This window comes from Pipistrellus kuhlii, unplaced genomic scaffold, assembly GCF_014108245.1.
Source record: "Pipistrellus kuhlii isolate mPipKuh1 unplaced genomic scaffold, mPipKuh1.p scaffold_m20_p_10, whole genome shotgun sequence".
Lineage (NCBI taxonomy): Eukaryota > Metazoa > Chordata > Mammalia > Chiroptera > Vespertilionidae > Pipistrellus > Pipistrellus kuhlii.
Window position 1 is genome coordinate 52,286,719 of NW_023425405.1, and position 27,920 is coordinate 52,314,638.

General features: G+C 39.2%; 1 protein-coding gene across 1 annotated transcript in view; it reads left to right on the top strand.

Moving 5' to 3' along the window:
- Positions 1-27,026, top strand: part of LOC118714597 (thioredoxin domain-containing protein 3-like) — a 43,911-nt gene extending 16,885 nt beyond the window's left edge. Inside the window, exons 6-16 of the mRNA XM_036429960.2 lie at positions 4,410-4,473; positions 6,647-6,720; positions 9,662-9,754; positions 12,092-12,282; positions 14,557-14,726; positions 19,852-19,996; positions 20,679-20,786; positions 23,238-23,389; positions 23,956-24,097; positions 25,905-26,143; positions 26,792-27,026. Coding sequence (XP_036285853.2) covers positions 4,410-4,473; positions 6,647-6,720; positions 9,662-9,754; positions 12,092-12,282; positions 14,557-14,726; positions 19,852-19,996; positions 20,679-20,786; positions 23,238-23,389; positions 23,956-24,097; positions 25,905-26,142 — 1,377 coding nt within the window. The 3' untranslated portion in view covers position 26,143; positions 26,792-27,026. The remainder of the gene's footprint in view (positions 1-4,409; positions 4,474-6,646; positions 6,721-9,661; positions 9,755-12,091; positions 12,283-14,556; positions 14,727-19,851; positions 19,997-20,678; positions 20,787-23,237; positions 23,390-23,955; positions 24,098-25,904; positions 26,144-26,791) is intronic.
- The last annotated feature ends 894 nt before the right edge of the window (positions 27,027-27,920 follow it).

Sequence of the window (27,920 nt, forward strand, 5' to 3'; positions counted from 1 at the left end):
TGCACGAATCCATGCACCTTAAAAGGACCTGTGGGCGCAAAGGAGGGTCTCGTCCCATCCTCCTGGCCTCTTCTCAGGCCCTCCCGCCTTGGGCCCCAATTCCCTGCTTATTGGCAGCCCCGCTCCCGCTGCCCCCACATGCTGAAGGCTTCGGGCCTCACTCGCACCCACTAATGGCGAGTGGAGTGATTGGGGCTGGTGCCAGCAGTGGGTGGGACTAGTGGCTGCTGCCCCAATTGTCCCTCAGGGGCAGGGGGAGGTGATTGGGGCCAGCATCCATGGCTTGCACCTGCTAACAGTGCCTAGTGATCGGGACTGGCGCTGGGGGCTGGCAGCAGATGCAGGGGCAGCTCTGACACTGGCTGCAGGTGTGAGTGGGGTGAGCCCCAGCCGGGACTGTGGTGTGTGGGAGCAAAGAATTTTCAGTAACCACCAGAGGCTCACCCTGATAACAGTGACCAGCTTCAAAGTCACCCAGAAACTACATTGGTCTGGTGCCCCCACTCACCTGCTCCACCATTGCACCCCAACCAACACCCACTATGTTATGTGGTCTGCCTCCTGCTGCCAATTCCTGTCATGTTCCATGCGGGCCCCTGATGGCCAGTACACGACATAGTGACTGGTTGTTTGTTTGTTCTGCTGTTCAGTCTATTTGCATATTAAGGTTTTATATATACATAGATTTGGAATTAAGCAACGGAGAAGATGGCGGTGGAGTAGGTAGATCTTGCTTGCACCTTCTGCTGGAACCAAACTAGAAGTAAAATGCAATTAGGGAACATTCCCTCTGAATTACCAACTGAAGACAAGATTTTTTAAAGAAGGAAAAGCAGAAACTACCTTGGGACTGGTAGGAAGAGCAGGGGTCATGAGAAAGATTGGCCTGGCTCCCAGGGGCAGCAGCCCAAGAGTGTGGAGGGATATCTGGGCTGCATGGGGCGGGGGTGGAGAGATTCCCCAGAGAGGAGTGAGGCCTGGACCCCCACCTGAGCTTCCCATCCCAGAGTATCAGAGCTGGGAATAGCCATCTCTGTAGCATCCAGGGTTGAAAGACTTGGGGCTTCTATTTACCAAGGAGAGATGAATCCTGCTGGGGACAAATCCGCTTATTTTTTATTTATTTATTTATTTATTTATTTATTTATTTATTTATATTTTATTGATTTTTTTACAGGGAAGAAGAGAGAGGGATAGAGCATTAGAAACATCGATGAGAGAGAGATATCGATCAGCTGCCTCTTGCACACCCCCTACTGGGGATGTGCCCAGAACCAAGGTACATGCCCTTGACCAGAATCCAACCCAGGACCTTTCAGTCAGCAAGCAGACACTCTATCCACTGAGCCAAACCGGTTTCGGCTCCGCTTATTTTCCTTTATACTGTTTTCTTTTTCTATGCTTTATTCATATATTTTTCTCTCTCTTTCACCATTCATATTTGGTTTTTTTTTCCTTTTTATTCTCATGTTCTGCTTTTTTTTTTCTTTTTCTTTTATTATTCTTGTGCTCTTTTCTCTTTCCTAAATCGTCTTTTCTTTTGCAGTTGTTCTTGTTGTAACTGTTGGGTTCCTTTGCATGGTTTTTCTTTTGTTTTGTCAGCATCTTAAAAAACTCACATGATGTGTTCAGGGTTGAGCTTCAAAGTCATCCAGCCTGAGGGGATTCCACCCACAAACAGGACAATGACAATCAAGACCCAGTTATAATAGGAGAGCCAATTAACCCACACAAGGAAATTCCTAGAGCATCCAGCTAAAGAGATAAAAGAAACTGCATGAGTGAGTCCCACAGGAAACTTAATACATAAGGACAATAAACAGCAAAAAAAAAACACAAAAAAAAAAACACACAGGATTGTTTCAGTGAAGTTTGGGTCAACATAAAAGGTAACAATATCCATCCCAATATCATAGGGTACCAGAAGGAGAAGAAAGAGAGAAAAGGGTAGAAAACCTATTTGAAGAATTAATGACAGAAAACTGCTCTAATCTGGTGAAAGGAAAGGTCATACAAGTTCAGGAAGCACCGAGTCCCAATGAAGATGTACTCAAAGAGACCACACCAACATACATCATAATTAAAATGGCAAGGGTTAAAGACAAAGAGGTAATCATAAAGGCAGCAAGAGAGAAACAGAGTTTCCATAAAGCTATCAGTTGATTAAAAAAAAAAATCCCCAAAACAAAAAGCATCACTATATCCCAGAAGGGATTGGCATGAAGTATTCAAAGTAATTGAAAGCAAGGACCAGAAGTCAAGACTACTCTATCCAGCAAGGATATCATTTACAATTGAAGGTGAAATAAAGAGTTTCCCTGAAAAAAATAAAAAGGCCAAAAGAGTTCATTTTCACCAAACCAGCATTGTAAAAAATATTAAGTTAAAGGGACAGCTTTAAGAAGAAAAAGAGAGGAACATATGTACCAAGAAAAAAAGTGGCAATAAATAAGTACCTATCAATAGTAACTTTAGCCGAAACCAGTTTGGCTCAGTGGTAGAGCGTCGGTCTGTGGACTGAAAGGTCCCAGGTTCGATTCCGATCAAGGGCATGTACCGGTGTTGCGGGCACATCCCCAGTAGGGGGTGTGCAAGAGGCAGCTGGTCGATGTTTCTCTCTCATCGACGTTTCTAGCTCTCTATCTCTCTCCCTTCCTCTCTGTAAAAAATCAATAAAATATATTTTAAAAAAATAGTAACTTTAAATGAAAATGGATTAAGTGTTTCAATAAAAAAAACACAGGATACCTGAATGGATAAGAAAACATGACCCATATATATTCTATCTACAAGAGACCCATCTCAGAATAAAAGATTCACAAAGACTGAAAGTGAAGGGATGGAAAAAGATAGTCCATGCAAATGAAAAAAAAAAAAAAAAAAAAAAAAAAAGCTGGAGTAACAATCTGACAAAATAGATTTCAAAACAAAGGCTATAAAAAGAGACAAAAAGTTATTTATTCTCTTGCCAAAACAATGTTTATATATAAACTAGAGACTTGGGGCAAGAAATTCGTGGGCTGGATGGGTGGAGGGGGGCACCCTCAGCCCGGCCTGCACCCTCTTGCAGTCTGGGACCTATTGGGGGGTGTCTGCCTGCTGCCTTAGGCCCAGTATCCCCAGGGAACAGGCCTAAGCTGGAAGTCAGACATCCCTCTCACAGTTTGGGGCTCTTGCATTTCAAGACCCCTCGCTCCTTCCCACTGCCTGCAGCGGAGATGGCAGAGGCTCCTGCCTCTGTGGCTGAGCTTGCCAGCCATGAGTCTGGCTTCTGGCTGAGCTGTGCTCCCCCTGTGGGAGTGAACTGACCACTAGGGGGCAACTCCTGCTTTGAGTGTCTGCCCCCTGGTGGTCAGTGTGCATCAGAGTGACCTGGTAGTTCTGGTCCTTCCACTATAAAGGCTGCTTGGGCTTTTATTATTATAGATATATATACAGAATCACAGAAGCACTTTCAGGGCTTCTCAGGTTATGAAGACCTTCATTACTGCCCCCATCCTTTCCGGTATTTTAGCCTATAGTAGGCAATGAACTATTGTTTTAAGCAAGATTTTTTTTTTAAGTTAAGGTGTTATCTTTCTGTTTCTACTTTACTAATAGTAATAGTCAGGAATGGATTTTGACACTTATCAAATACTCTTTTGATTTTTATGTATTTACTAGAGGCCCAAAATTTGTGCATGAGGCGGGTCCCTCAGCCTGGCCTGCACCCTCTCCAATCTGGGACCCCTTGGACCTAAATGTCAGTTGGACATCCCTCTCATAGTCCAGGACTGTTGGCTCCTAACTGCTCTTCTGCCTGCCTGTCTGATTGCCCTTAACTACTTTTGCCTGCCAGCCTAATTGCCCACTAACTGCTCCCCTGCCTGCCTGATTGCCCCCAACTGCCCTCCCCTGCAGGCCTGGTCAACCCCAGCTATCATCCCCTGCAGGCTTGGTCCCTCAACCCCCGAATGACCTTCCCCTGCCAGTACGAATGTCCCCAACTGCCCTCTCCTGCTGGCCATCTTGTGGTGGTCATCTTATCATGGCCATCTTGTGATGACATGAGGGCATCATGTGAGGATGCAATGACCAGGTAGGTTTTTATTATTATAGATTGTTTTCTGATTAATATATGCTTCTTTCTAATTTTGTTCCTTGTGCTCCTCTTAAGTTTAAAAAATTTTTTAAACTATTTCCATACAGCATATATACATTATTTATTATAGTTCCCCTACCCTACCTATTTTAAATATTCTTTATCCTATTTTATTGGAAAGTTTGGGAAAAGCAGTGTTAGATAAATGCAGGCACATTTCCACTTTACCTTTTATCCCTTGAATTATAAATATTTATTAGAAAGAAAATTTCTAAAATTCACTACCATATTAAAATGTAATTGTTTTATTTGCATTTTTCTCTTATAGTATCATGAAATTACACTTGGAGACCCAAATGCAGATGCCAGGAAAGGATCCAAAGAATCTATAGGTAAGAAAATTTAAAATAATGGCAAGAGATTTGTAGTACATGGATGCTCACCACAGCATCACCTAACGTACAAAAAGCTGGTGATAACATCAGTGTGAATTGATAAGGAACTGGTGGGATAAATGATGGTTTGTGCAATACTAGACTCAGTTATTAAAAGGAAACCTCTTTTTCCCAGCAGGCATGGCTCAGTGGTTGAGTGTTGACCTATGAATCATAAGGTCATGATTTTATTCCCAGTCAGGGCATGTGGTCAGGGCACATGCCCGGGTTATGGGCACCATCCTGTGTGGGGCGAGGCAGCCAATCAGTGATTCTTTGTCATCATTGATGTTTCTGGTTTCTCTCTCCCTGTCCCCTCCTCTATGAAATCAATGAGGAAAATTTTTTTTTTTTTTTTTTTTAGAAATTTCTTTTGCTTCCCTTCCCCTTTTCTTTGCTCTCTATAGTCTGGAGTCTTTCAGGACCAATGCCTACCTATTTTTAATTAATTAGTTTATTAATTTATTTATTTTGTGTGTGTGTGTGTGTGTGTGTGTGTGTGTGTTTTGTTTCTTTTTATTTTATTTACAACAACTACTATTATTATTTTTACAATACTACAAAATCTTTTGAATGTTTCTCTTGTATGCAAATGTAGGAAGTGAACCTTGATTCCAAAAAGAACCACTTGGGTAGTTGAAATGCCACAATTAGAACAAAGCTGTCTATGGACAAAAATCCACTGAGAACTGCGAAATGCGACAACAAAATAGATCACAAATGAAAGAAATGGAGGACAAAAAGCGTCTGGATATAGAGTTCAAATCTACACTTATAAGGTTTTTCAAGAATTTCCTAGAAAAGATGGATAAGACCTATGAGGATATGAAAAGAGATCAACTAGAATTAATAAGGAGTCATCAAGAAATGATAAGGGATCAACAAGAAATAAAGAATACATTGTCTGAAATAAAAAATATTTTACAGAGTCCTAAAAACAGAAGGGAAGATCACAAGAATCAAGTCAAAGATTTGGAACATAAAGAGCCAGAGGACACTCCTCCACAGAAGCTAGAAGGCAAGAGAATCCAGAAAATTGAAGATAATGTAAGAAACCTCTGGGACAACTTCAAGTGAACCAACATCAGAATTATGGGAGTCCCAGAAGATGAGAGAGAGCAAGATATCGAAAACATACTGAAAGAAATAGTGACAGAAAACTTCCCCCACCTGGTGAAAGAATTAGACTTACAAGTCCAGGAAGCGCACAGAACTCCAAACAAAAGGAATCCAAAGAGGACCACCCCAAGACACATCATTATTAAAATTCCAAGAGCAAAAGACAAAGAGAGAATATTAAAAGAAGCAAGAGCAAAGAAGGTAGTTACCTATAAAGGAGCACCTATACGATTGTCAGCTGACTTCTCAACAGAAACCATGCAGGCCAGACGGGAATGGCAAGAAATATTCAAGGTGATGAATAGTAAGAACTTACAGCCAAAGATAATCTATCCAGCAAAGCTATCACTCAGAATCGAGGGTCAGATAAAGAGCTTCACTAATAAAAAAAAGCTAAAGGAGTTCATCAACACCAAACCAGAATTATATGAACTGCTGAAGGGGGTTCTTTCAGAAGAGAAAGTAAACGAAGATAAAAATTATGAACAACAAATACGTAACTATCAACAAGTGAATCTAAAAACCAAGGAAATTGAAAAAAAAGTCTGATGAACAATAGTAACTGTTGAATATAATAGAATCAGAGGTATGAAAGGGGAGTGAACTGACGATTCTTGGGGAAAAGGGGAGAGGGGGGCGTGGGAAGAGACTGAACATAAACTGTGCATCTATGGATGAGGACAATGGGGAGTGGGGAAAGGGCAGAGGGTGGGGTGGGAACCTGGTGGAAGAGAGCAATGGTGGGGGGGGGGGGGAAGGAACATTTGTAATAATATGAACAATAAAAACTTATTAAAAAATAATAAAAAAATAAAGTGCTTCAAATAATGCTGAGACCTGAGAGCACTTATTCATTCATTCATTCATTCATTCATATTGATTTTAGATAGTGAGGAAGAGAGATTAAAAAAAAAAAATCCACTGAACATCAATAGCATACATTTCTGTTACTAAAATCTTCATTATCTAGATGACCAAGACAATGAAATTTTTCTATTTATTTTTTCCCCAGACCGAATATACAGTATTGCTATTATCAAACCCGAGGCTATGAATACTGGAAAAACTATAGAAATTAAAGAAAATGTAAGTAATATTTCACAACAATAGATTAAATTAACTGAAAAATAACAACCCCTTAATTGTCAATTTAGAGATAAGCTTATCATTTAGAATAAAAACAGGACATCATGAATTTCTGGTGCCTCGAATGGCTTTGAATGTTTTGTCTTTAAAAGGCCAGAACCACTCAGGCATTCTTATTTAAATAACTCGATTCTTCTATTAGATTGTAGCAAATGTTTTTCATGTTGGGTGAAAACTTTTTATAAGCTAAAATTAGCTTGCTTTATTCCCTGTATGTTTTCATAAATATATAGTCCTTTTTAGATACATGATAACTTATGGATGTAGTATTTAATATTTTGCTTTAGAGAAACAAAAATTTAGAAGAAAATTGCTTTCTAATCCAAAGGTCAACAGACATTTTCTATAGAGGGTCATTTGGTAACTATTTTCAAGTTTGTTGGGTACATGGTTTCTGTCACAACTCTGCGGTCATATGGAGAAAGCACCAGCAGACACTATGTGCACAAATGATGAGACTATGTTCCAATAAACTTTATTTAAAAACAATAGTCGGTGGGCTAGATTTTGACTGCAAGCTATTGTTTGCTGACCCCTGAATAAAGACTTTGTGTAGAAACAACAAAATTATATTGAAATTTGAAAGAATATTGCATGTGCAGTATAGGAGATCACATAGAGAGCTATTTCAGAAGGGGTTGGGTATTTCTCAATGAACTTCCCATCATGCATTCTTTCTTTAGCCATAGTAGCATTATCACTGATTAATGGTCCATGGGTCATGGTACAAATATTCTCTCTCCCAATTATGAGTTGATTCAATTGATACTTCTAAGTATAAACCTCACTCCCCTTTCCCAGATTCTGGTGTGTATGTGGGAAGGGGGACACAGACTGTACCTCAGTGCCCCATATATTACTTATCCTATATAATAAAGAGGTAATATGCGAATTGAACCTCACACCCTCATGTCACAAGATGGCTACCCCTACATTGTCACAAGATGGCCCCACTCCCTGATGTCACAAGTTGGTTGGCAGGGAGGGCAGTTGGGGGTGACCAGGACTGCAGAGGAGGGCAGTTGTGGGCAACAAGGCCTGCAGGAGAGGACAGTTGTGGACAACCAGGCCTGCAGGGGAGGGCAGTGGATGGGACCAAGCCTGCAGAGTGACCAGGCCTGCAAAGGAGGGCAGTTGGGGGTGATTGGGCCAGCAGGGAGCAGTTAGGTGTTCATCATGCTAGCAGGAGAGTGGTTAGGTGTCAGTCAGACCAGGGGAGCGGTTAGAGGGTAATCAGGCTGGCAAGAAGATAGGTTAGGGGCAATGAGGCAGCCAGGCAGGTGAGTGTTTATGAGCCAGCAGTCCCGAATTATGAGAGAGATGTCCGTCTGACTGATCGGGTCTAAACTGGCAGTCGGGCATCCCCTGAGGGTTCCCAGATTGGAGAGGGTACAGGCTGGGCTGAGGGACACGCCCCCAGTTCACGCATTTCATGTACCAGGCCTCTAGTATTTTATAAAGTTTTCAAAGATAATATCTATATCAATGGTTTGCTGTTACTTATTCTAGTATGTTTTAATAGCTATAATAGTGAAGATTTTCAAATTATACAGTTGTTTTAGTTGAGGCAATACTTTTAATCATTTTATCTGAAATTTTTTGTTTTGACATACTAAACAACATTTCAGAAATGTAAATTATGTTTTAAATATATTTTATTGATTTTTTTTTAAAGAGAGGAAGAGAGAGGGATAGAGAGCTAGAAACATTGATGAGAGAGAAACATCAATTAGCTGCCTCTTGCACAGCCCCTACTGGGGATGTGCCCACAACCAAGGTACATGCCCATGACTGGAATCGAATCTGGGACCCTTGAGTCCGCAGGCAGACGCTCTATCCACTGAGCCAAACCGGTTTCAGCAGAAATGTAAATTACGAATAGCTACTACATATCTCACCTCTCTGGAATGCAGTAAAAAGCTACATAACCCACAGGGCAGAAAAAGGTTAAGAAATGTTTTAGTAAAAAGAAAATGAACACACTGCATTTTTAAAAACTATATAGTAAAGAAGAAGTAATCAAGTTTAAAAGTTGCTTGAATTTTCTTTTGTCATACACTTATTAGTAGTAACTTAGCAGACATGATTTGAGTATTCAGAAATTTTTCAAATGGAATGTCAGAAGAAGAGTCACTAAGATGTAGATATAGTTCTGCAATGTCAATCCAGCCCATGGAACCAGGTCAGAGCTTGCTTTAATAATAGAAGCAGAAAGAGTTGGTGTTGTGTACTGAGGTCAAATTATTGATATAATTTCATGTAATTACTAAGTTGCTTTGAATCCAGGATACACTTTGGACTGTGTATTATTTATTATATTCCATTGTTTAGTTCCTCATTGGATTTGTTATATTACCCTAAAAACTGCTTTTTGTTACATTTTATTATACTTGAGTGTGACATGTCATTAAATTACATTTTTTAAGACAAATAAAGCATGACTAAATCTTAAATTCTGCCCTTTCCCATAATTTAATTAGTTTTGTTGTAAGAAAATTAAAATATAATAGATCATCAGCTATAACCTTAACAAAGTAAATCCTTAAAAAAGTGATTTTAAAAAATGAATGGATGGTAAAGAAACATATCTTCATGAGTGATTCAGTTAGTTTTTTCACATTTTGAGGCAATTCAATTAAATAATATAGATATTGTGATGTCTCTGGATTAAGTCTTGAAAACTTAAATACGAGGGCACTTGACAAGTGCCTTCTGTCATATTTATTTTTGAGCCTCTTCAAATCTTGTGCCCTATTGATTGTGCTGAAATCTTTACATGAAAATCTGGGTGGTATGTTAAGCCTAGGACATAAATGTCCTTGAGTTGGTTTACATGTGCTCCTTCAACCTCTGGATCTGACCTTGCTCTCTCTCATTGAAGATTGCCAATGCAGGGTTTGTCATAGAAGCAGAAGATAATAGATTGCTCACTGAAAACCAAGTGCGGAACTTCTATAGGCAAAAATCAGAGCAGGTAAGAAAGTTTAACAAAAACCTCACTGTGTTTTCAAATAAATTACATTCTTACAGGCTTTAGATCCTCATCACAGAAAAGCAAATGCATAAGTGTAACCAACCAAATAAGCTCCTGTTCCCCCTGTTTTGTCCATAGCAGGGTAATACCAGAGATGGTAACTCTGGAAAAATCTCCAGCAGTCGACCAAAAGTGGGTGATCTGATTGTGTTCTTTTGGAGTAAAGGCCTCATTACCTTATGTCCTCTAAGACTTGCTGCATGAACCTGGAAGTAAATATTAGGTCTAGTAATAATTAATGTCGTTTTCTAATACTTTTTTTAAATCGAATTTATTTAAACAATACAACAAAATTTAATCAACAATATAGTTGCCGTTGTTTTCTACTACTTGTGCCCAACGCTCAGGAAGCATTTTAATCTCTCTGTTGTAAAATTCTTGTGATTTTGATGCAAAAAATTCGGTCAATGCATTTTTGAGGCATTCTTCATTATTAAATTTTTTTCCAAGAAGAAAGTTTTGCAAAGTACGAAACAAATGGTAATCGGAAGGGGCAATATCAGGAGAATATGCAGGTTGAGGGAGAACTTCCCATTCCAACTGGCGCAGTTTTTCAGCAGTGATTCTTGCAGTACGTATGCGGTCGTGCGTTATCGTGGTGAAGAATTACGCCCTTCCGATTAATCAGCGCGGGTTCTTTTTCTCTTAAAGCTTGGGCTAACCTTTCCAATTGGGCACTATACACTGCACTTGTAATGGTTTGGTTAGATGGTAAAAGTTCATAATGAAGAATTCCTTTAAAATTCCACCAAACACACAACATCACTTTTTTCGCATGCAAGTCAGGTTTTGGCGTGGGCTGCGGAGCCTCATTTTTGTCCAACCATTGAGGCCGCCTTTTCAAATTAACATACAGCACCCATTGTTCATCTCCAGAACAATTTGCTCTAAAAACGGCAAACAGTTTTGACGAGAGAGGAGCGAACTGCAAATTGTGACTCTTTGATTACGGTTGTTGTTGGTCAACTCATGAGGAACCCATTTTCCAAACTTTTGGACTTTGCCAAGTGCACGCAATTGATTGGAAATTGTTTTTTGTGAACAATTTAAAGTTGTCGCAAGCTCTTGTTGGGTAATTTGAGGATTTTGCACCAAAAGAGCTTGAAGAGCTTCTTGATCAAAATTGGACACACGGCCTCGACCACTCTTGTCATCTAACGAAAAATTTCCCTCACGAAATTTCTCAAACCAACGCTGGCATTTTCTGGCGCTAACTGCATCTTGACCAAGAGCACTACAGATGTTTTTTGCAGCCTCACTTGCTTTTCTTCCTAATTGGAACTCGTAAAGCATGCAGTGCCGAATATGCTCTTCATCCGCCATCTTCTTAGCCCTAGTTTTGCAACAAAAACCAAACCAAACCCAAACTTTTTCAAGCAAAACTTGTTAATTGCACTTCACACGTTCTGTAGATACCACGTGTTTGAAGGTTATGTCAATACAAGTCAACGCCAAGCAAGATTTTAAACGAATGTTTAAAACGACATTAATTATTACTAGACCCGATATCCAGGAATTTCCTGTAGATTTTTATCCCAGGTTGAAGGCTACTTGTCATGCACTTTCCAGGAAAACTTTAATTCTTCCTGTACCCAAACTTTCTCTCAAGCTATTTTTTAATTCTGTTTTGCTTGGCGGAATATGATACAGGCAGTGCCATGTATTGGCAAGTGCACTGGCTTATGAGTGGGGAGACATAGTTTATATAAGTTGACTATCCAATATGGTAGCCATTAGATACATTAAATACATTAAATAGAAACTAAATAAAAATGCAGTCCCATTTGCACTAACCACCTATGTTGGAGAGCACAGAACATGTTTGTCATCATGGAGAAAGTCCTATTGCACTGCACTTTGTAAACTAGCTGCACCACTCTAAGCATCTCTATTAGCCCCAGGAAAGGATTAGACTAGCAATGTCAGCATGACCTGGGAGCTTTGGAGAAAATCCAGTTCCTGGGACCCACCCTAAATCTACTGCATCATCAACTCTGGGATTGGACTCTAGAAACCTGTGTTTACATAACAAGCCCTTCAGATGAGTTGGAAACCTCCTAGAGTTTGAGAATAGTTATTAGACTGTCTTTAAGATCAATCCCTGCTGGCCTTGAACTTTAATCCTTGAAAGATGTGTCTGTTAACTGGACCTTTATTAGGATGCCATTCCCTTGCCCAGTGATCATGAAGGGGAAGGTGCTACTTGACTTAGGTAGTAGCTGCCATGTTAGCTTATCCATTTCAAGAGCCTGAACAGTTTATCATTTTATTTTGTAGCCTGATTTTGAAGAGTTTGTCTCATTAATGACAAATAGACTAAGCTGTGTTCTAGTGGTATCTCGAAGCAATGAACAAGAATTTGCCTTGGAAGGAGAAAATATAACTGAACCTGAGACCGAACCCCAAGAACCACCTGAGGATCAACCTGAGATGGACACACCTCCAGTAGTGAAGAAAAAGTGGGACAGGTAGCTCAAGACCAAGAACTTATGATTTGCAAGGTCTTAGTAGGTAATGAAAAGTGATGCCCAAATATCTCAAAATTGAAAGACAAGCATATTTATGTTAAAGCTGCAAGTATTTCTCTCAATCTAACGCACTATATGTTCAGTAAAACTGGGATTGCCCTGAAAGTTTATATCAAGAGGATTAACAAAGGGGAAATTTTTTCACTTGTCTTTCTACAGCTGGACATACCAGTCTGGCTTCATTGGCTGGGTCTCTGAGGGTAGACTCCAGTCTCCTCTCCCAATTTCCCACATTCTGCTTACACCTTTCCTATGTCCTAAAGATATCAAATGTACTCTGCCCTTTTGCTTAAGGCAATTAGTGGTTATAGGTTGCTAAGAATTTAGTAGTTTTTATTTTTGCTACTGGGCTTTAAAATATTTGAAATCAAATGTTAACTTATAGAAGGTTGGTTTTTATGAACTACTATTTGTGTCTTTTATTCATCTGAAGACTCAGAAAATCCAGAATTTAATACCAAGGTTATCAGTGTTGTGCTTGAAGGAAAGGTAGGTAAACAGGAACAAATTGAGATTAGCTAAGTCTTGAGGCTTCATGATTTGAGTCTCCCATGCTGGGTAGACCACCTCCCCATTGCTAGTTTGGAATCTCCAAAATTTTCCTTGTTGTGTTATTAATGTATTGTATTGGCTTTTCTTAAGTACCAACACCTACTGATTCCTAGCAATGTCAGAGCTTTTTCAGTAGCATGGAGATGCTACTATCACTCATTCCAAAATTTAAGTGAATTAGAAGCGCTCACTAAGGTAAATCAACTGCTGACAAAGGGCTTTAGAAATAGTGCTACTTACTTTCAGAGTTTTAAGGGAAAATGATAATCATTTGTCAAACGATGGTGGCAGGTTAGGTGGAATCTACCTTCACCTCTTCCCAGGACCAACCTGGAGTTACAACTAAAAAATAGAAAAATTATCTTGAATAACCAACCGAGGACCACATGGAGAGAAGCCTTATAGCCAAGGACATCCAAAGGAGGCCACATTATTACTTGTAGGAAGTGTGGAGGCATGAGGGGCTGACGGGGCTCCCACAGGTGGCAGCTGAATTTCTGGAGGGATATCTCAGCTGTAGGAGTTTCATCTGAGAAGTCTAGGATCTAACCTCAAACTGGGCTCCTGAGCCCAGAGCATCAGAATTAGGAAAAGTGCCTACATAACATCTGACAGTGAAAAGAGGGGTTTCTGTCTGCAAGGGAGAGATAGCTAAAAATAAAGGCATCCGCCTAAATGGCCAACACACAAAGTTTCATTTTCGGCCACTCACCCTGGGATCTAGTGGAGGAAAGACAGAATGGACTAGAGCTATATGAAGAGAGGCTAGGGTTGGTGGCTCTGAGAAGAGAACTGAGAGGTCAGCCACCAGAATCCCTGTGCTGAGTTATTCCCCTCATACTGCAGAAGCCATCTTTCTTTTGTTTTCTTTTTTAAAAATCTTTTTTAAAAATTTATTTTATTGATATTTGACAGAGAGGAAGGGAGAGGGATAGAGACTTAGAAACATCGATGAGAGTGAAAAAATCGATCAGCCACCTCCTGCACACCCTCTACTGGGGATGTGCTCGCAACCATGGAACATAACCTTGACCAGAATCAATCCTACCCTTCAGTCCACCGGCTGATGCTCTATTAACTGAGCCAAACAAGTCAGGGCAGAAGCCATCTTTCTTAAGCTAAGCATTCCTCTCTATGCAGTATAAGCTTAGGGAAAAGCAATAGCACCACCCATTGGAATTCTTTTGGCCCTACTCTGTGGAGCTTAAGCCCTGTTGAGGAGGATATTGCTGAAAGTATTACATGTCCCCTCAACCCATTGTTGTCTCCCAGCCTACCCCTGCTCCCCTTTGTCTGTGTCCATTGGATATGTTTATATGCATACAAGTTCTTTGGTTGATCTCTTACCCACCCACTCTCTCCTGCTTTCCCTCTGAGATTTGACTGTATTTTTTATGATTCTCTGTCTCTGGATCTATTTTTGTTCACCAATTTATGCTGTTCATTATATTCCACAAATGAGTGAGATCATGTGATACGTATCTTTCTCTGACTGGCTTATATTTTTAATGTGATAGAGAAATGCAATTTATCTTTATGTGAAATTAGATTTTTATTTGTTTTACTAAACTCTGAATTATTTGTAAACATATTATCAGTTTTAATTTTCTGTCATGGCTATTAAACTTCATCTTATATCTTAAATTATATTTTGAATTTCAGCACTTTAGAAGAATATCTGGATAAAGAAAATATACATCAGTTTTGTGATGTTGAAGAGGATGAAGAAAATGTTCATAAGTTTATTGATATGTTCTTCCCTGATTTCAAAAACATAAAAGTAGAAAAGATACTGATATTACTTCGACCAGATCTCTTTCAAGCAAAGAAAGGTAAGAAATAAGGTACAAATTGTTTATTTCATAAATGGATTTGAATAAACCCTAGTGTAATTACATTAAAATATATTATTTTAGGACTTAACTTTGAAGAAGAAAAATCTAAAGTAATATTAATTTATGAATTTTCAATAATAAATAATAAAACAAATTGCAGTAAAGAGTTTTACAAAGTATTTTCCAGCTTATAAATGTGTGAGAGAAGATTTTAACGTGGCAGGGATTATTATATAATAAAAATTGGGAGTTTTCATTTCTGAAATGCCTTAATTCAAAGCTTGAGTCAACCCCTCATTAATAGTATGATTTGTAAAAGATGCTTTATCAGGTCTCTTTCTTTCTTCTAATTCAGAATGTTATTGAATGCAAACTAATTGAAAAAGAAGAAAATAAAATTTAAAAAAGAACTAAAAAGTCAGATGAAAATAAGAAAACATAAATACAGTGCCTGCCCTACACTTAAAAAAGTGCTAATTATTTTTAATCTAATCCTATATTCACATAGCAGAGTGGAATGCAGAGTAAGAACAGAAACCATACTTTCACACTATTTCATACCTAGTGTATGAAAAATACTTTAATATTGGCCTTGCATTCTCTGACTTGCTGAACTCAGTTTTAGAAGCTTTGATGTCGTCTCCTTAGGAATTTCTATGCAGATCCGGATTTCTCAATCTCAGTCCTACTTACATTTGGGACTAGATAATTGATAGTTTTTGGTTGAGGGAGGCTGCGACATGTGTATTGCTTAATGTTTATAACACCGTTGACCTCTACTCATCAGATGGAGCATCCCTGCACACCCCGCTCTACCCACTCACTATGACTCGTTGTAACAACAAAAAATGTCTCCAGACATTGTCAAGTGCACTCTTGGGGGATCAAATTTCTGGCCAAGAACTACTGATGTAAACAATAACACTGCAAATCAAGACAATCTGTATACCTTTATTCCTTTTGCTTGCATCTTTGGACTGATTGGCTAGGCCTTCCTGTATGATGTTGACTAGGAGAGGCGAGAGTAGACAAATTTGCCTTGTTCCTGACCTTACAGTGAAAGCATTTAGTTTTTTACCATTCTATGTATAAAAGTATAATAGGCAAATCAACCAAATGGCCAAACAGCAGAAAGAACATCAGGACGACCATCCGGATGACCATTCAGAACCACGCTATGACACCCGCTGGTGCCAGGCCAGCCAAGGCGGGTGGGATGCTATCGTTTGGGGGCCTGGCCATCGCCCCATGGTTGCCCAGCGGAGTGAGGCCCAAGCCACCAGCCGGCGGCAGGGCAATCAGTTGGGGGGCTCCATGATTGCCCCAAAGACGGAGGTCCAGACCACTGACCAGTGGGCTGCAGCAGGTGGGCAGGCCTCCCCCTATGAGGAAAGCCTGGTCCCAGGTGCCAGAGGGAAGCCAGTGCCAGCAGCCCAGAGAAGGAAGACCTACTCTTACACAAATTTCCTGCATTGCTCCTCTAGTTAAGTATACTAGTAATGTTAGTGCTATATATCCTTTATCAAATTAAGGAAATTTCCACTTATTCCTAGTTTGGGGATTTTTTAAAAAAATCATGAATGGATGTTGCATTTTCCCAAAGATTTTTTCTGTGTCTACTAAAGTGATTATTGCTTTTCCTTGAGTTTGATGATATGGCAATTACTGTGATTTTTGAAAGTTGAAGCAGCTTTGCATTCTCCAGATAAGGCACATTTGGTTATTTTGTTGAGGACTCTCATGCTTATATTCATGATGATTATTTGTTGTTTTCTTGTAATGTCTTTAACTGATTTTGGTGTCAGCATAATGCAGGCCTCATAAAATAAGTTGTTACTCCGCTGTATTTTCTGGAAGAGACAGTTTATAATTGATAGTACATGTTTTTTAAATATTTACCAGGATTTACTGGCAAAACTATCTGGTCCTTTAGTTTTCTTTTTTGGAATGATTTCTTTGCCTTTTAAAATATTTCCATACTTGTTAAATGAATAGATTTTATAAATTAGGACAGCTATAAAATTATAGAAAAATTAATATAGTACAGAGTTCCCATATGCCTGCTTAACTGTTTCTCCTATTAACATATTATTGTGATATGTTTTTACAATGAATGATTACTGATACATTGTTATTGGCCAAAATCCATAGTTCACATTAAAGTTCTCTATTTTGTACATTCTCTGGGTTTTGATGCATGCATATCATGTGTCCCCTTTACAGTACCATACAGAATGGAGTCACCTAGCCATTCCTCCTTTCTGCCTTCCTATGCTAAGGCCACCACTGATTTTTTGGTGTCTCTAGTAGATTAGTTTTGCCTTTCCCAGAAGGTCAAAGAGTTGAAATCATATAGTATGTAGCCTCTTCTTTTACTTAATATGAATTTCAGACTCTGCCATATCTTTTAAAAAATATTTTATTGATTTTTTACAGAGAGGAAGAGAGAGGGATAGAGAGAAACATCAAAGAGAGAGAAACATCAATCAGCTGCCTCCTGCACAACACCCCCCCCCCCCACCCCCGGGGATGTGCCCCACAACCAAGGCACATACCCTTGACCAGAATCAAACCTGGGACCCTTCAGTCCACAGACAGACACTCTATCCACTGAGCCAAACAGGTTTTGGCAGATTCTGCCATATCTTTCTGTGACCCGATAGCTCATTTCCTTTTGTTGCTGAATAATATGCCATTTTATAGATGCACCAAAGTTTTTCCACTTACCTATTGAAGGACATCTTTGTAGCTTTCAGTTTTTGGTATTTATGAATAAGGCTGAAATAGTCATTAATATGTGATTTTTTGCATGTGTAGACATAAGTTTTCACCTCAGCAGGGTAAATACTTAGGAGCCTGAATACTGGATGATATGGTTAAATTATGTTTAGCTTTGTAAGAAACTCTCAAATGCCTTCTAAAGTGGCTTTTATCGTTTTCAATTCTAACCAGCAAGTAATGAGAATTTCTGTTGCTGTGCAGGTGGTTGTTTAGATTTTTTTCTATTCTAATAAGTATGTAATGGTATCTCATTGTTGTCTTAATTCACAATTGTGTAATGACATATGGTACTGAGCATCTTTTCATACGCTAACTTCTATTTCTATATCTTCTTTGGTGAGATGTCTCTTCAGATGTTTTCCCCATTTCTTAATGGAGTTACTTGTTTACCTATTGTTGAATTGTGAGTTTTTTGCTTATTGTGAATACACATCCTTTAAATACCTGTAGTTTGCAAAGATTTTTCTAGGTTTTGGGCTCTGCGTCTTTTAAACAGTGTCTTTTACTGCAAAGTTTCTGGGTTTTTTTTTTAATTAAATATATTTTACTGATTTTGTACAGAGAGGAAGAGAGAGAGATAGAGAGTCAGAAACATCGATGAGAGAGAGTCATCGATCAGCTGCCTCTTGCACACCTCCTATTGGGGATATGCCTGCAACCAAGGTACATGCCCTTGACCAGAATCGAACCCGGGACCCCTCAGTCCCCAAGCCGATGCTCTATCCATTGAGCCAAACCGGTTTGGGCAAGTTTCTGTTTTTAATATAGTCCAATTTGTCAGGTATTTTTATTGCTCTTTTAGTGTTTAAATTAAAAAATAAATTTAAACACTGAAACGTTCTCAGAATTTCCTTCTCTGTTAGCTTTCAGAAAGTTTGTAGGTTGGAATTTTACATTTTGGACTATACCCCATTTCAGTTAATTTTTGTAAAAGATATAAGGTCTATGCCTAGATTAATTTTTTTGTATGTATGTGTCCAATTGTTCCAGCACCATTTGTGGAAAAGACTATCATTGCACCACTGTATTATCTTTGCTTACTAGTATTTGTCACACTTGAGTTGACATATTCATGTGGGTATATTTCCGGGTTCTCTATTCAGTTCCATTGATCTATGTGTCTTAATTTGCCTATCCCTCATAACTTGATTATAGTAGTATTATAAATGTTTTTAATTTATTTAATTTATTTATTTATTTATTTATTTATTTATTTATTTATTTATTTTATAAAGAGAGGAAGGGAGGAGAGAGAAAAAAACAAACAAAACAAAACATTGATGTGAGAGAGAAACACCTCAGCTGCCTCCTGAACACTCCCAAATGGGGATCGAGCCTGCAACCTGGGCATGTATTCTGACAGGTGACCTTTGGGCTCATGGGATGATGCTCTACCTACCACCTGAGCCACTGTGTCAGAGCTTATGGTAGTCTCATAGTCAATCTTGAAGTGGGTAGTTATCAGTCCTCAAAAATGGTTTTTGTCTTTCAATATTGAGTTGGTTATTCTGGGTTTTTGTCTTTCCATATAAACTTTAGCATCAGTTCCTCAATATCCATATCCACAAAATAACTTGTGGACACATCAGTTGGTTGCCTTTCACACGTGCCTGAGGCACGGAATCAAGCTGGCCACTGAGGTACCTGCCCTTATCCAGAACTGAACCCATGACCCTTAGGCCATGGGCCAACACTCTATCCACTGAGTCAAACTGTCTAGGAGGCATTTTTGTGTGCCAATGAAAATCCTATTGTTTTAAATTTCAAATTCAAATGTCATTGTTATTATATAGGAAAGTCATTTACTTTTGTGCTTAATTGTAACTTGCAATTTTGCTATAATAGTCTCTTATTAGTTTGAGGAGTTTTGTTGTTGTTTCTTTGGGTTTTCTACATAGACAATCACATCATCTATGAACAAGGACAGTTTTATTTTCTCCTTCCCTATCTGTATACGCTTTATTTTATTTTCTTGTGTTATTTCATTAACTAGGTTTTCCAGTTTGATGTCAATAGGAGTAGTGAGAGGTGAGAGCTCTGCCTTGATGCCAGTCTTAGGGAGAAAGCATATAGTATAGAAAATATTTGCTAATGAGAAACTTCAGTGTGTGTGTGTGTGTGTGTGTGTGTTTGTATGATTCTCATGTCATGTAAAATTGGAAATACCATTATAATTTAATATGTTAAGAATACTGTTCACCTTAAGTTAAAATCTAATGAGGTATTTTTCAAATTTCTAGATTTCATAAGAGAATAAAAAATGCATTCTATACACTCATGATAACATATTCTATATCATGTATATAACCAATAACCTAGCAATTTAAAACTTTTCATTTAGAGGATGTTTTGAGTATTATTCTAAATGAAGGCTTTCTTATACTGATGCAAAGACAAGTGGTGTTATCAGAAGAAGAGGCACGAATACTGTGCAAGGAATATGAAAATGAAGATTATTTTGAAAATGTGATAGAAAACATGACCAGGTAAAATAAATTTCAGGTGTAGAAAGCACAGTCTAGTTTATTTTTTGAATTATTTAAATCTCCTCTTAACCTTTCTTTTTGCTCAAGTTGCCAAGCCTCTCCATTTTGTAAACAAGTGCTGAGTCTGCTTTTTGAGCCAGTCTCCCTCTCATGTCGATTCTCTGCTCAACTGTCTGTCTTGTCTAGTCCTCCTGGACTGTTAGTGGAGCAATGGCAATATCCGAGGTGAAGTTGCTGGAATCCAGTTGAGTTAAATGCCAGAAATCCAGGGTGTGCAGTGTCATCAATTCCAAGCAGAGAACTGATTGATGCTCAAGGGCTTTGGGAATCCTAAGGAGCTAGGAGAGGCATGAGAAGCTAGAAATCTGTCAGGTTCCTAAAAGTGTCAGTGAAGTAGCAGCTGGGGCAGAAATCCAGCAAGAGGATGTAGCTCAGCAGGAGACGAGGAACCATATAGGAACCATTCTATTTGGACCAAGGTCCCCTTTCCCCTTTCGTTTCTCTGCTTCCATCCTTTTATAAATATGCTCTTAAGAATACACCAATGGAAATTAATTTTAGATTCGATAAAAGGGTTATCTTGAATTTTTTGGAGTCTATTTAACAAATACAATTGTATCATCTATATATAATTAGCTACTGAGTCAGATTTTTATTAACTTTGTTTTTAATTTTCTAACAGTGGTCCATCTCTAGCTCTTGTTTTAGCAAGAGAAAATGGTTTACAACACTGGAAAGAGTTAATTGGACCAAGTACCATTGAAGAAGCTAAACAATCTCTTCCAAACAGGTTGGATTCATATCATAGGTCCCAAACTGTTTTTTCATAAGAGCCATTATATTGTAATTCCCTATTAGATGTGGGATATAGGAACCATAACTCTCATTCAAAGGGGGTTCTCAGAGTAGCTAAACTTCCTGGGACAGAGTGTACTGCCATTGGCTGGAAGCATAGCCCAGTGCCAACATGAGTCCTGCCAAGGTTTTGCAAGAGAAGGCTGCAGGCTGCTTGGTTTGGAGCTGGGGAATAAGTGATGGGTACCCAGTCAAAAGGCCAACTCTTGACAGAAATTGCAACCCCATCCACTATTTTGGAGAAATTCTTTTGAGAAGGATGTGATGGCAGCTTCAGGTTCTTTAGTGGATCATAAACATTTCAAGTCAATTATGGCTGACTTAATATGTAGTCTCTACTTTGGCAGGAGCCATTACTAAGTTAGTCAACTAAACTTTGCAGTCAACTTAACACATGGTTTGCTACCTCGCACATAGGGAGTACTCTGTAAATATTTTCTACCTTAGCTTTTAGGCTTGCTATCACCTGAGGGAGGTGGATAGTATCTCAGGCATCTACATTCTTGGGAGGTAGGTATGAAAACGAACTGAATTGTGATGTGCTTGAATTCTCTATGCCAGATGCAGAGCAGGATTCAACACAGGGAAGAAAGGCTCTCAGTTCACGTGAGCAAGAATAGAGGTGCTCTACCGGGCACAGCAAACTAGACACATTTGTTTCCGCAATAACCACACTTATGAAACCTCATTTAAACATAAACATGGAAATAATTTTTTTTTGGGGGGGGCAGGTTATCTTGAGGCTGCTTGTGGTGAATGGGTACCTTCTATCCCCTGTTTAGCCCTACTCACTTATGTCTTTGCCGCTGAACCAGAAAATAACTATCAAGGATAATGTGGGTTGAGCACTGTCAGTAGTGTGAGCACAGTGTCATAGATCCTCTGAATGAAATGCTGCCTAGAATTGAATGCATGGCATTAGAAAGAGAGAGGAACTACTCTCAACACAAAGCCTATGCCTGCAGGCACACTCTTCTAGCAATTGTGGTCCCAGGTGTGGAGGGAGCGCACCAGCAGAGACATTCCTCCAGGTGGAAGCACCCACTGACTGCCTCTCCCACTCCACTGGTGCTGTGAGGATTCCCATCCAGAGCCCTAGGATCCCTATCTTGCCACAACTAATCCTGATCTTGCTATTGGAATGGTTCCCCTTTTCCAGTTTCATTGGTTCCACCCAGGTCTTTCAGGTTGTTTGAGAGATAACTGTCAACAGAGCTCTGTCCCTTTTCTGCACCCAAGGATCAGATTTTGCACTCTGCAGTGCTTCATCTGAAATATGGTCACTTTCATAAAAGATAAATATAGTAACCCCTCCATGCTATCCTTACACATGCACAAATTCACACTTAAAAATGTATTCACATTTTTTCTAATAATCATGTCTAACAGTGTAACAGAGGAGCTGGTTGTAATCCTCTTCCTTGAATGGAATAAGTACAGGTGATAATTTAAGCTGTTTTGAGAAGAAGCAAGAGGGAGAGAGAAACATCAATGATGAGAATCTTTGATTAACTGCCTCTTGCAGTGCTCCCTAATGAAGATTGAGAGAGAGAGAGTAACATCAATGATGAGAATCTTTGATTAACTGCCTCCTGCAATGCCCCCTAATGAAGATTGAGCCCAAAACCTGGTCATGTGGCCTTGGCTAGAATTGAACATGGGACCCTTCAGTCCACAAGCTGATGCTCTATCTACTGAGCCTAACCAGCTAGGGCACTACTGATTCTTTATCAATCAAAGTTGTCCTGTAGGCTCCTATTTTGATGCTGCTCTTGCTTACTGGGAAGGTTCCATTGCATTTTCTCCTGGATTTAAAGTTTAGTTTGGAATCTTTGGTATAGAGTCAAATGCTAATAGTGTTTGATACTACCGGTATTTGGTGATTAGGATTGTATAGCTCTTGCTTTGTCACTGTGTTAGGGCATCCATTCCTCCATTCACAGTTATCTGTCAATCTCCATTATCAGGATTATTTAAATGTCTATACCCTCCCTGCCTCCCTCCTTCACTCCCTGCCTCCCTTCATCCCTCCCTCCTTATTTTTCTCCCTCCCTCCCTCCCTCTCTCCCTTCCTTTCACTTATGTTTTTATTTATTTTCTTTCTTTTAAAAAACTATTACATCCTTGGAATAAAGTAGTATTCCCAGACCACTCTGTAATTAATTACTTTTTAACTATGCCCAGATCAGGGATGAGTTGCTTTTTCTTGATAATTTTGAACAATTTATATAAATAGTGTTATATTGTACTATCTTATGTTACGTTATGTTATGTTATATTATGCTATGCTATGCTATGCTATGCTATGCTATGTTATGTTATGTTATGTTATGTTATGTTATGTTGTTATACCATAACAGTTTTTAACTTGTTTTCTTTTCCAAAGTTTGTGTGTACAATTTGCAATGGAAAGTTTGCCTATCAACCAGTTGTATGGAAGTGACTCATTAGAACTTGCTGAGAGGGATATCCAGTATTTCTTTCCTCCTCAAAAAACTTTAGCACTGATTAAACCTCACGTAACACCTGAACAAAGAGGTAAATATTTAAAAATGAAAGCCACTGTATACAATTTCTTCAAATTTAGTGAAAAATTTTCAAACTACAGGAAAGTTGAAGGAATAATGCCAATTCTTAATATAGTCAGAATATAGCCCCCCAAGTTTAAGCTGTGGGTGGAACTTTGACAAGATTTACATTATTTAATTCCCTCAATAGTTTCCTTCTACTTCAGGAAGAAGAGTTCAGATTGGCTCTAATCTTCAATTTCAATCTAGCAAGAAGTTTCTTGGCACCGGTAGCACAGAGTGAAACATGTCTTAACTTTTAGCACAGGAGCTGGTCCCCTCCTCTCCCACTTTCATAGTCCACTCGATGTTTCAGAAAAGATGCATCTCAGAAATGAAGCACCTACAATAACATATTAACGTTCTTCTGAATGTCAGTCTGGTGCTTTTTAAGTTCAATTTAGGTTAGCATAGTTTTGGTTTTTAAAATCACAGTATGCAAGTAAAACTGTCACCATCCTTAGTTATTTCAATCTACTTGAACATGGAGCAAAATGGAGGCAATCTGTATAATTTGCAAATATCTGTTTTCTCTAGAGGTGATCTTACACCGTATTAAAGAAGCTGGATTTGAAATAACACAAATGAAGGAAATTCTACTCAAAGGGAATGTTGACAAAATTTATTATAAAATAGCAAATAAATTTTTTTATAATGATGTAGTGGAGGCATTATCTGAGTAAGTTTCTGAATTGTAGTTCTTTGCATTATAAAGTAGGAAATGTTCATTGTAGAAATAGAAAAATATTAATTAAAACATTTAATCTAATCTCATTCATGAAAAGACACCTTATTAATATTTTGTGTTCATTTCCTTCCTATTTCTTTTCTTTCCTCCATACCTTTCTCTCTTTCCTTTCTCTCTCATTCTCCTTATTCCTTTTTTCATTTCTTTCTCCTTCCTTCCTTTTTTTTTTTTTTTTTTTTTTTTTTTTTTTTTTTTTTTTTTTTTAAATTTAGGTCTTCACATTAGACATAGAGGCTATCTGGGTTTAATTTCCTGGTTGCCAATGTACTTTATCTGTATCTTATTTTCTTATATGTAAAACTAGAGGCCCAGTGCACGAAATTCATGCACGGAGAGGGGGGTTTCCCTCAGCCCAGCCTGCACCCTCTCCAATCTGGGACCCCTCGAGGGATGTCCAACTGCCCATTTAGGCTTGATCCTGGTGGGATCCGGCCTAAACAGGAAGTCAGACTTTCTTCTCACAATCCAGGACTGCTGGCTCCAAACTGCTCATCTGCCTGCCTTCCTGATTACCCCTAACAGCTTCTGCCTGCCAGCCTGATCACCCCCTAACCATTCCCCTGCCAGCCTGATTGATGCCTAACTGCTCCCCTGCAGGCCTGGTCACCCCTAACTGCCCTCCCCTGCATGCCTGGTTCCCCCAAATGCTCTCCCTTACACTCCTGGGTCCCACCCAATTGCCCTTCCCTACAGGCTTGATTGCCCCTAACTTCCCTCTCTTACAGGTCTGTTCCCTCCCAACTGTCCTCCCCTACTTGCCTGATGGTCCACAACTGCCCTCCCTTGCAGTCTTGGTCCCTCTCAACTGCCCTCCCCTGCTGGCCATCTTGTGGTGCCCATCTTGTGTCCATATGGGGGTAGGATCTTTGATTACATGGGGGAAACCATATTGTGTATTGGAGTAATGGTCAATCTACATATTACTCTTTTACTAGATAAGATAGAGGCCTAGTGTATGGGTGGGGGCTGACTGGTTTGCCCTGAAGGGTGTCCTGGATCAAGGTGGGGTTCCCTTGGGATGTGGGGTGGCCTGGGAGAGGGGCCTGTGATGGTTTTCAGGCTGGCCATGCTCCCTGGCAAACCAAGCAGAGGCACTGGTGTCTGGGATTTATGTATCTTGTACAATTGAAACTTTGTAGCCTGGAGCAGTGCTAAGCCTTCTGCTTGTTCCATGGCTGCAGCCATTTCTGTTGGAATTTGTTTACCTTTTATAATTGAAACTTTGTAGCCTTAAGTGGAGGCCTGGGTCAGCAAGGGCAGGCAGAAAGTTTGGCTTCCTCCATAGCCGGGGAAACCCAAGCCTGCCTCCTGCTCTCTGTGGCTGTAGCCATCTTGGTTGGGTTTATTTGCATACTTGCTCTGATTGCCTGTTGGGCGTGGCTTGTGGGTGTAGTAGATGTATGGTCAATTTGCATATTACTCTTTTATTAGATAGGATAGGCATGATTATAGTACCTACCATAACTCATATGCTAGTTGTGAGGGCTAAATAATTGATACATTGAAGATACTTGGAATAGTGCCTGGAATATACCTATACAATTAACTATGGCATTTTTCTACCAGCATTTTACTATGCCTTGAAACAAACAAAAATGAGAGCACTAAATCACACTAATAAGTATAAAGAATAAAGAAAAGCTCTCTGGATGAAGTTGTGGCATTCTGTCTCTAGCCACATATGCAATCTGTACAGTCTTAAGTGGCCCAAGTCTTCTGAAAGCACTGTTGTTTGCAGGGGTCCATCTTTGGTCATGGTTCTGAGCAAGTGGAATGCTATTACAGACTGGAGACGATTGATGGGTCCCACAGACCCGAATGAAGCAAGGTTGTTGTCCCCAGACTCTATCCGAGCCCAGTTTGGAATAAGTCTTTTGAGAAATGCTGTCCATGGATCAACTAATGCCGCCGAGACAGCGCAAACAATTCAGAATATATTTGAAGAGGTTGTTCCTGAGAATCCCGCGGAACACTAAAGTACAGTACCTCTTTAATAACTGTTATTTCCTTTTCTTTGGTCGTTACAGTGACTGGGTCTAGGACAAGTTTGTTGTGATCAGAGTATCCCTATGTTCCTGAATTAAACTATTTCCTGCCAGACATATAACATTGCTGCACAGCAACCTTGAAGCCTCAAAGCCAAACCTTGTGCAGGGACCTGGGACATAGTGGAGTAAGCAAGATATCTTTGGGGTTGCAAGCTATTGGTGCCATGTCTCAGGACAGTCTCATGAAGTCCCTCTCCTTGACTCCCCTCCATTTCTCCTCTTTGAATTGCCAAAGTTTCATTAAGCAGCCTCAACTCTATTCATTATTTGGAAACTTGGAACCTACTAACTACCTGTGGGTGATATATGGTGATATGATAGGATATTAGGAACCATAAAGCAAAAGCCAGTCATTTCTATTCCTTGGCAAAGAGCTACTTATTTGGGGAGCATGTGTATTGAACCTGCTTAGTTACTGATGGAAAACTTGAAAACTTTTCTATCCTGGGTAATATGGAAAGTGGAGTATAAGATTGGAGACTTTTGCCATCAAACTTTCTTTCTTTCTTTTTAAAGAGCAGCCTCTCAGTTGTACACATATATGGCTTTGGAGGCTGGCTTTAATATGACCGTCCAGACTCTTCACATGTGCAGTGTTGTCTCCAGCTGGATGAGCCAAATTGAGAATCCGTCTCCTGAGCATAATGAGAAAGCACCATGAAATGGAGAAATCCCTCCACACCCATTCAGGTTCCTCAGGGGAAAAAGTGTACATCGTTCCCTTAATAGTGTCATTTAGTCTATGCTTTCTCTAGATGTAAGAACACTGTATCAACACATTCAATGCAAAAATAAAAGTAGATTCTGGCATAGTACTGCTCACTCGATAAATCTTATTTAATTACTAGAGACCTGATGCGTGAAATTTGTGCAAGGGGCTCAGTCCCTGCTCTGGTGGCTTTGTCTGAAGGCCATCCAGAAGGATGTCCAGAAGGACATCTGGTTAATTAGCATATTATGCTTTTATTATTATAGATGGACTAAAGTATGATTGTACAACATGCTACAATAGTCCCCATTTTAAGATAGAAAAATAAGGATTGAAAGGGTTATGTAAGTTATTCTATGTTAGTCTAAGGGTTAAGGGAATGTCAGGGTTTAAACCTAAATTATTACACCCCAAAGTCTATGCACTTTCACATCAAAGAGGGAGGAGAAACTGCCTTGTGAAGGGCATGGAGCTACCTAGTAAAGGTAAGAGGGCAGCATTAAGATGGTTCTGTGGAGATGGCTATTATGATGGGGGGGAAGGGGAGATGTCTTTGAAAAAAATGGCCATTAGCTTAGAAAAAAAAAAGCAATGCTCAGAAAATAAGTGAAATGTCATGTTAAAGTAGCAAGGAAAACCAGATTGAATGAGAATTAATCTTCATAGTGAAAATAGTTGAAAGTAGCTGAGAAAGAACCCAAGGACAATAAGAGAAAATCTACTGTAAAAATACTGAGGAGGGTGAATTTAAAAATATGTACTGCTTTTTCTATTTCTACAATAAATATAACTGCATAAAGTGTGGAAAATATAGAAAAAGTAATAAAATAAGATAAAGATTACAAGTAATTTCACCATCCAAGGATAAGTAGTAATATCTTTTCAATGCATCCATTATATTCATTTGTAAGAATTAATCATCTTTAATATAATCTCCTCTATTTGGAGATTATATTTATGTTGCTTCCAATTTTTATTCTAATAAAGTTGTTCAAAC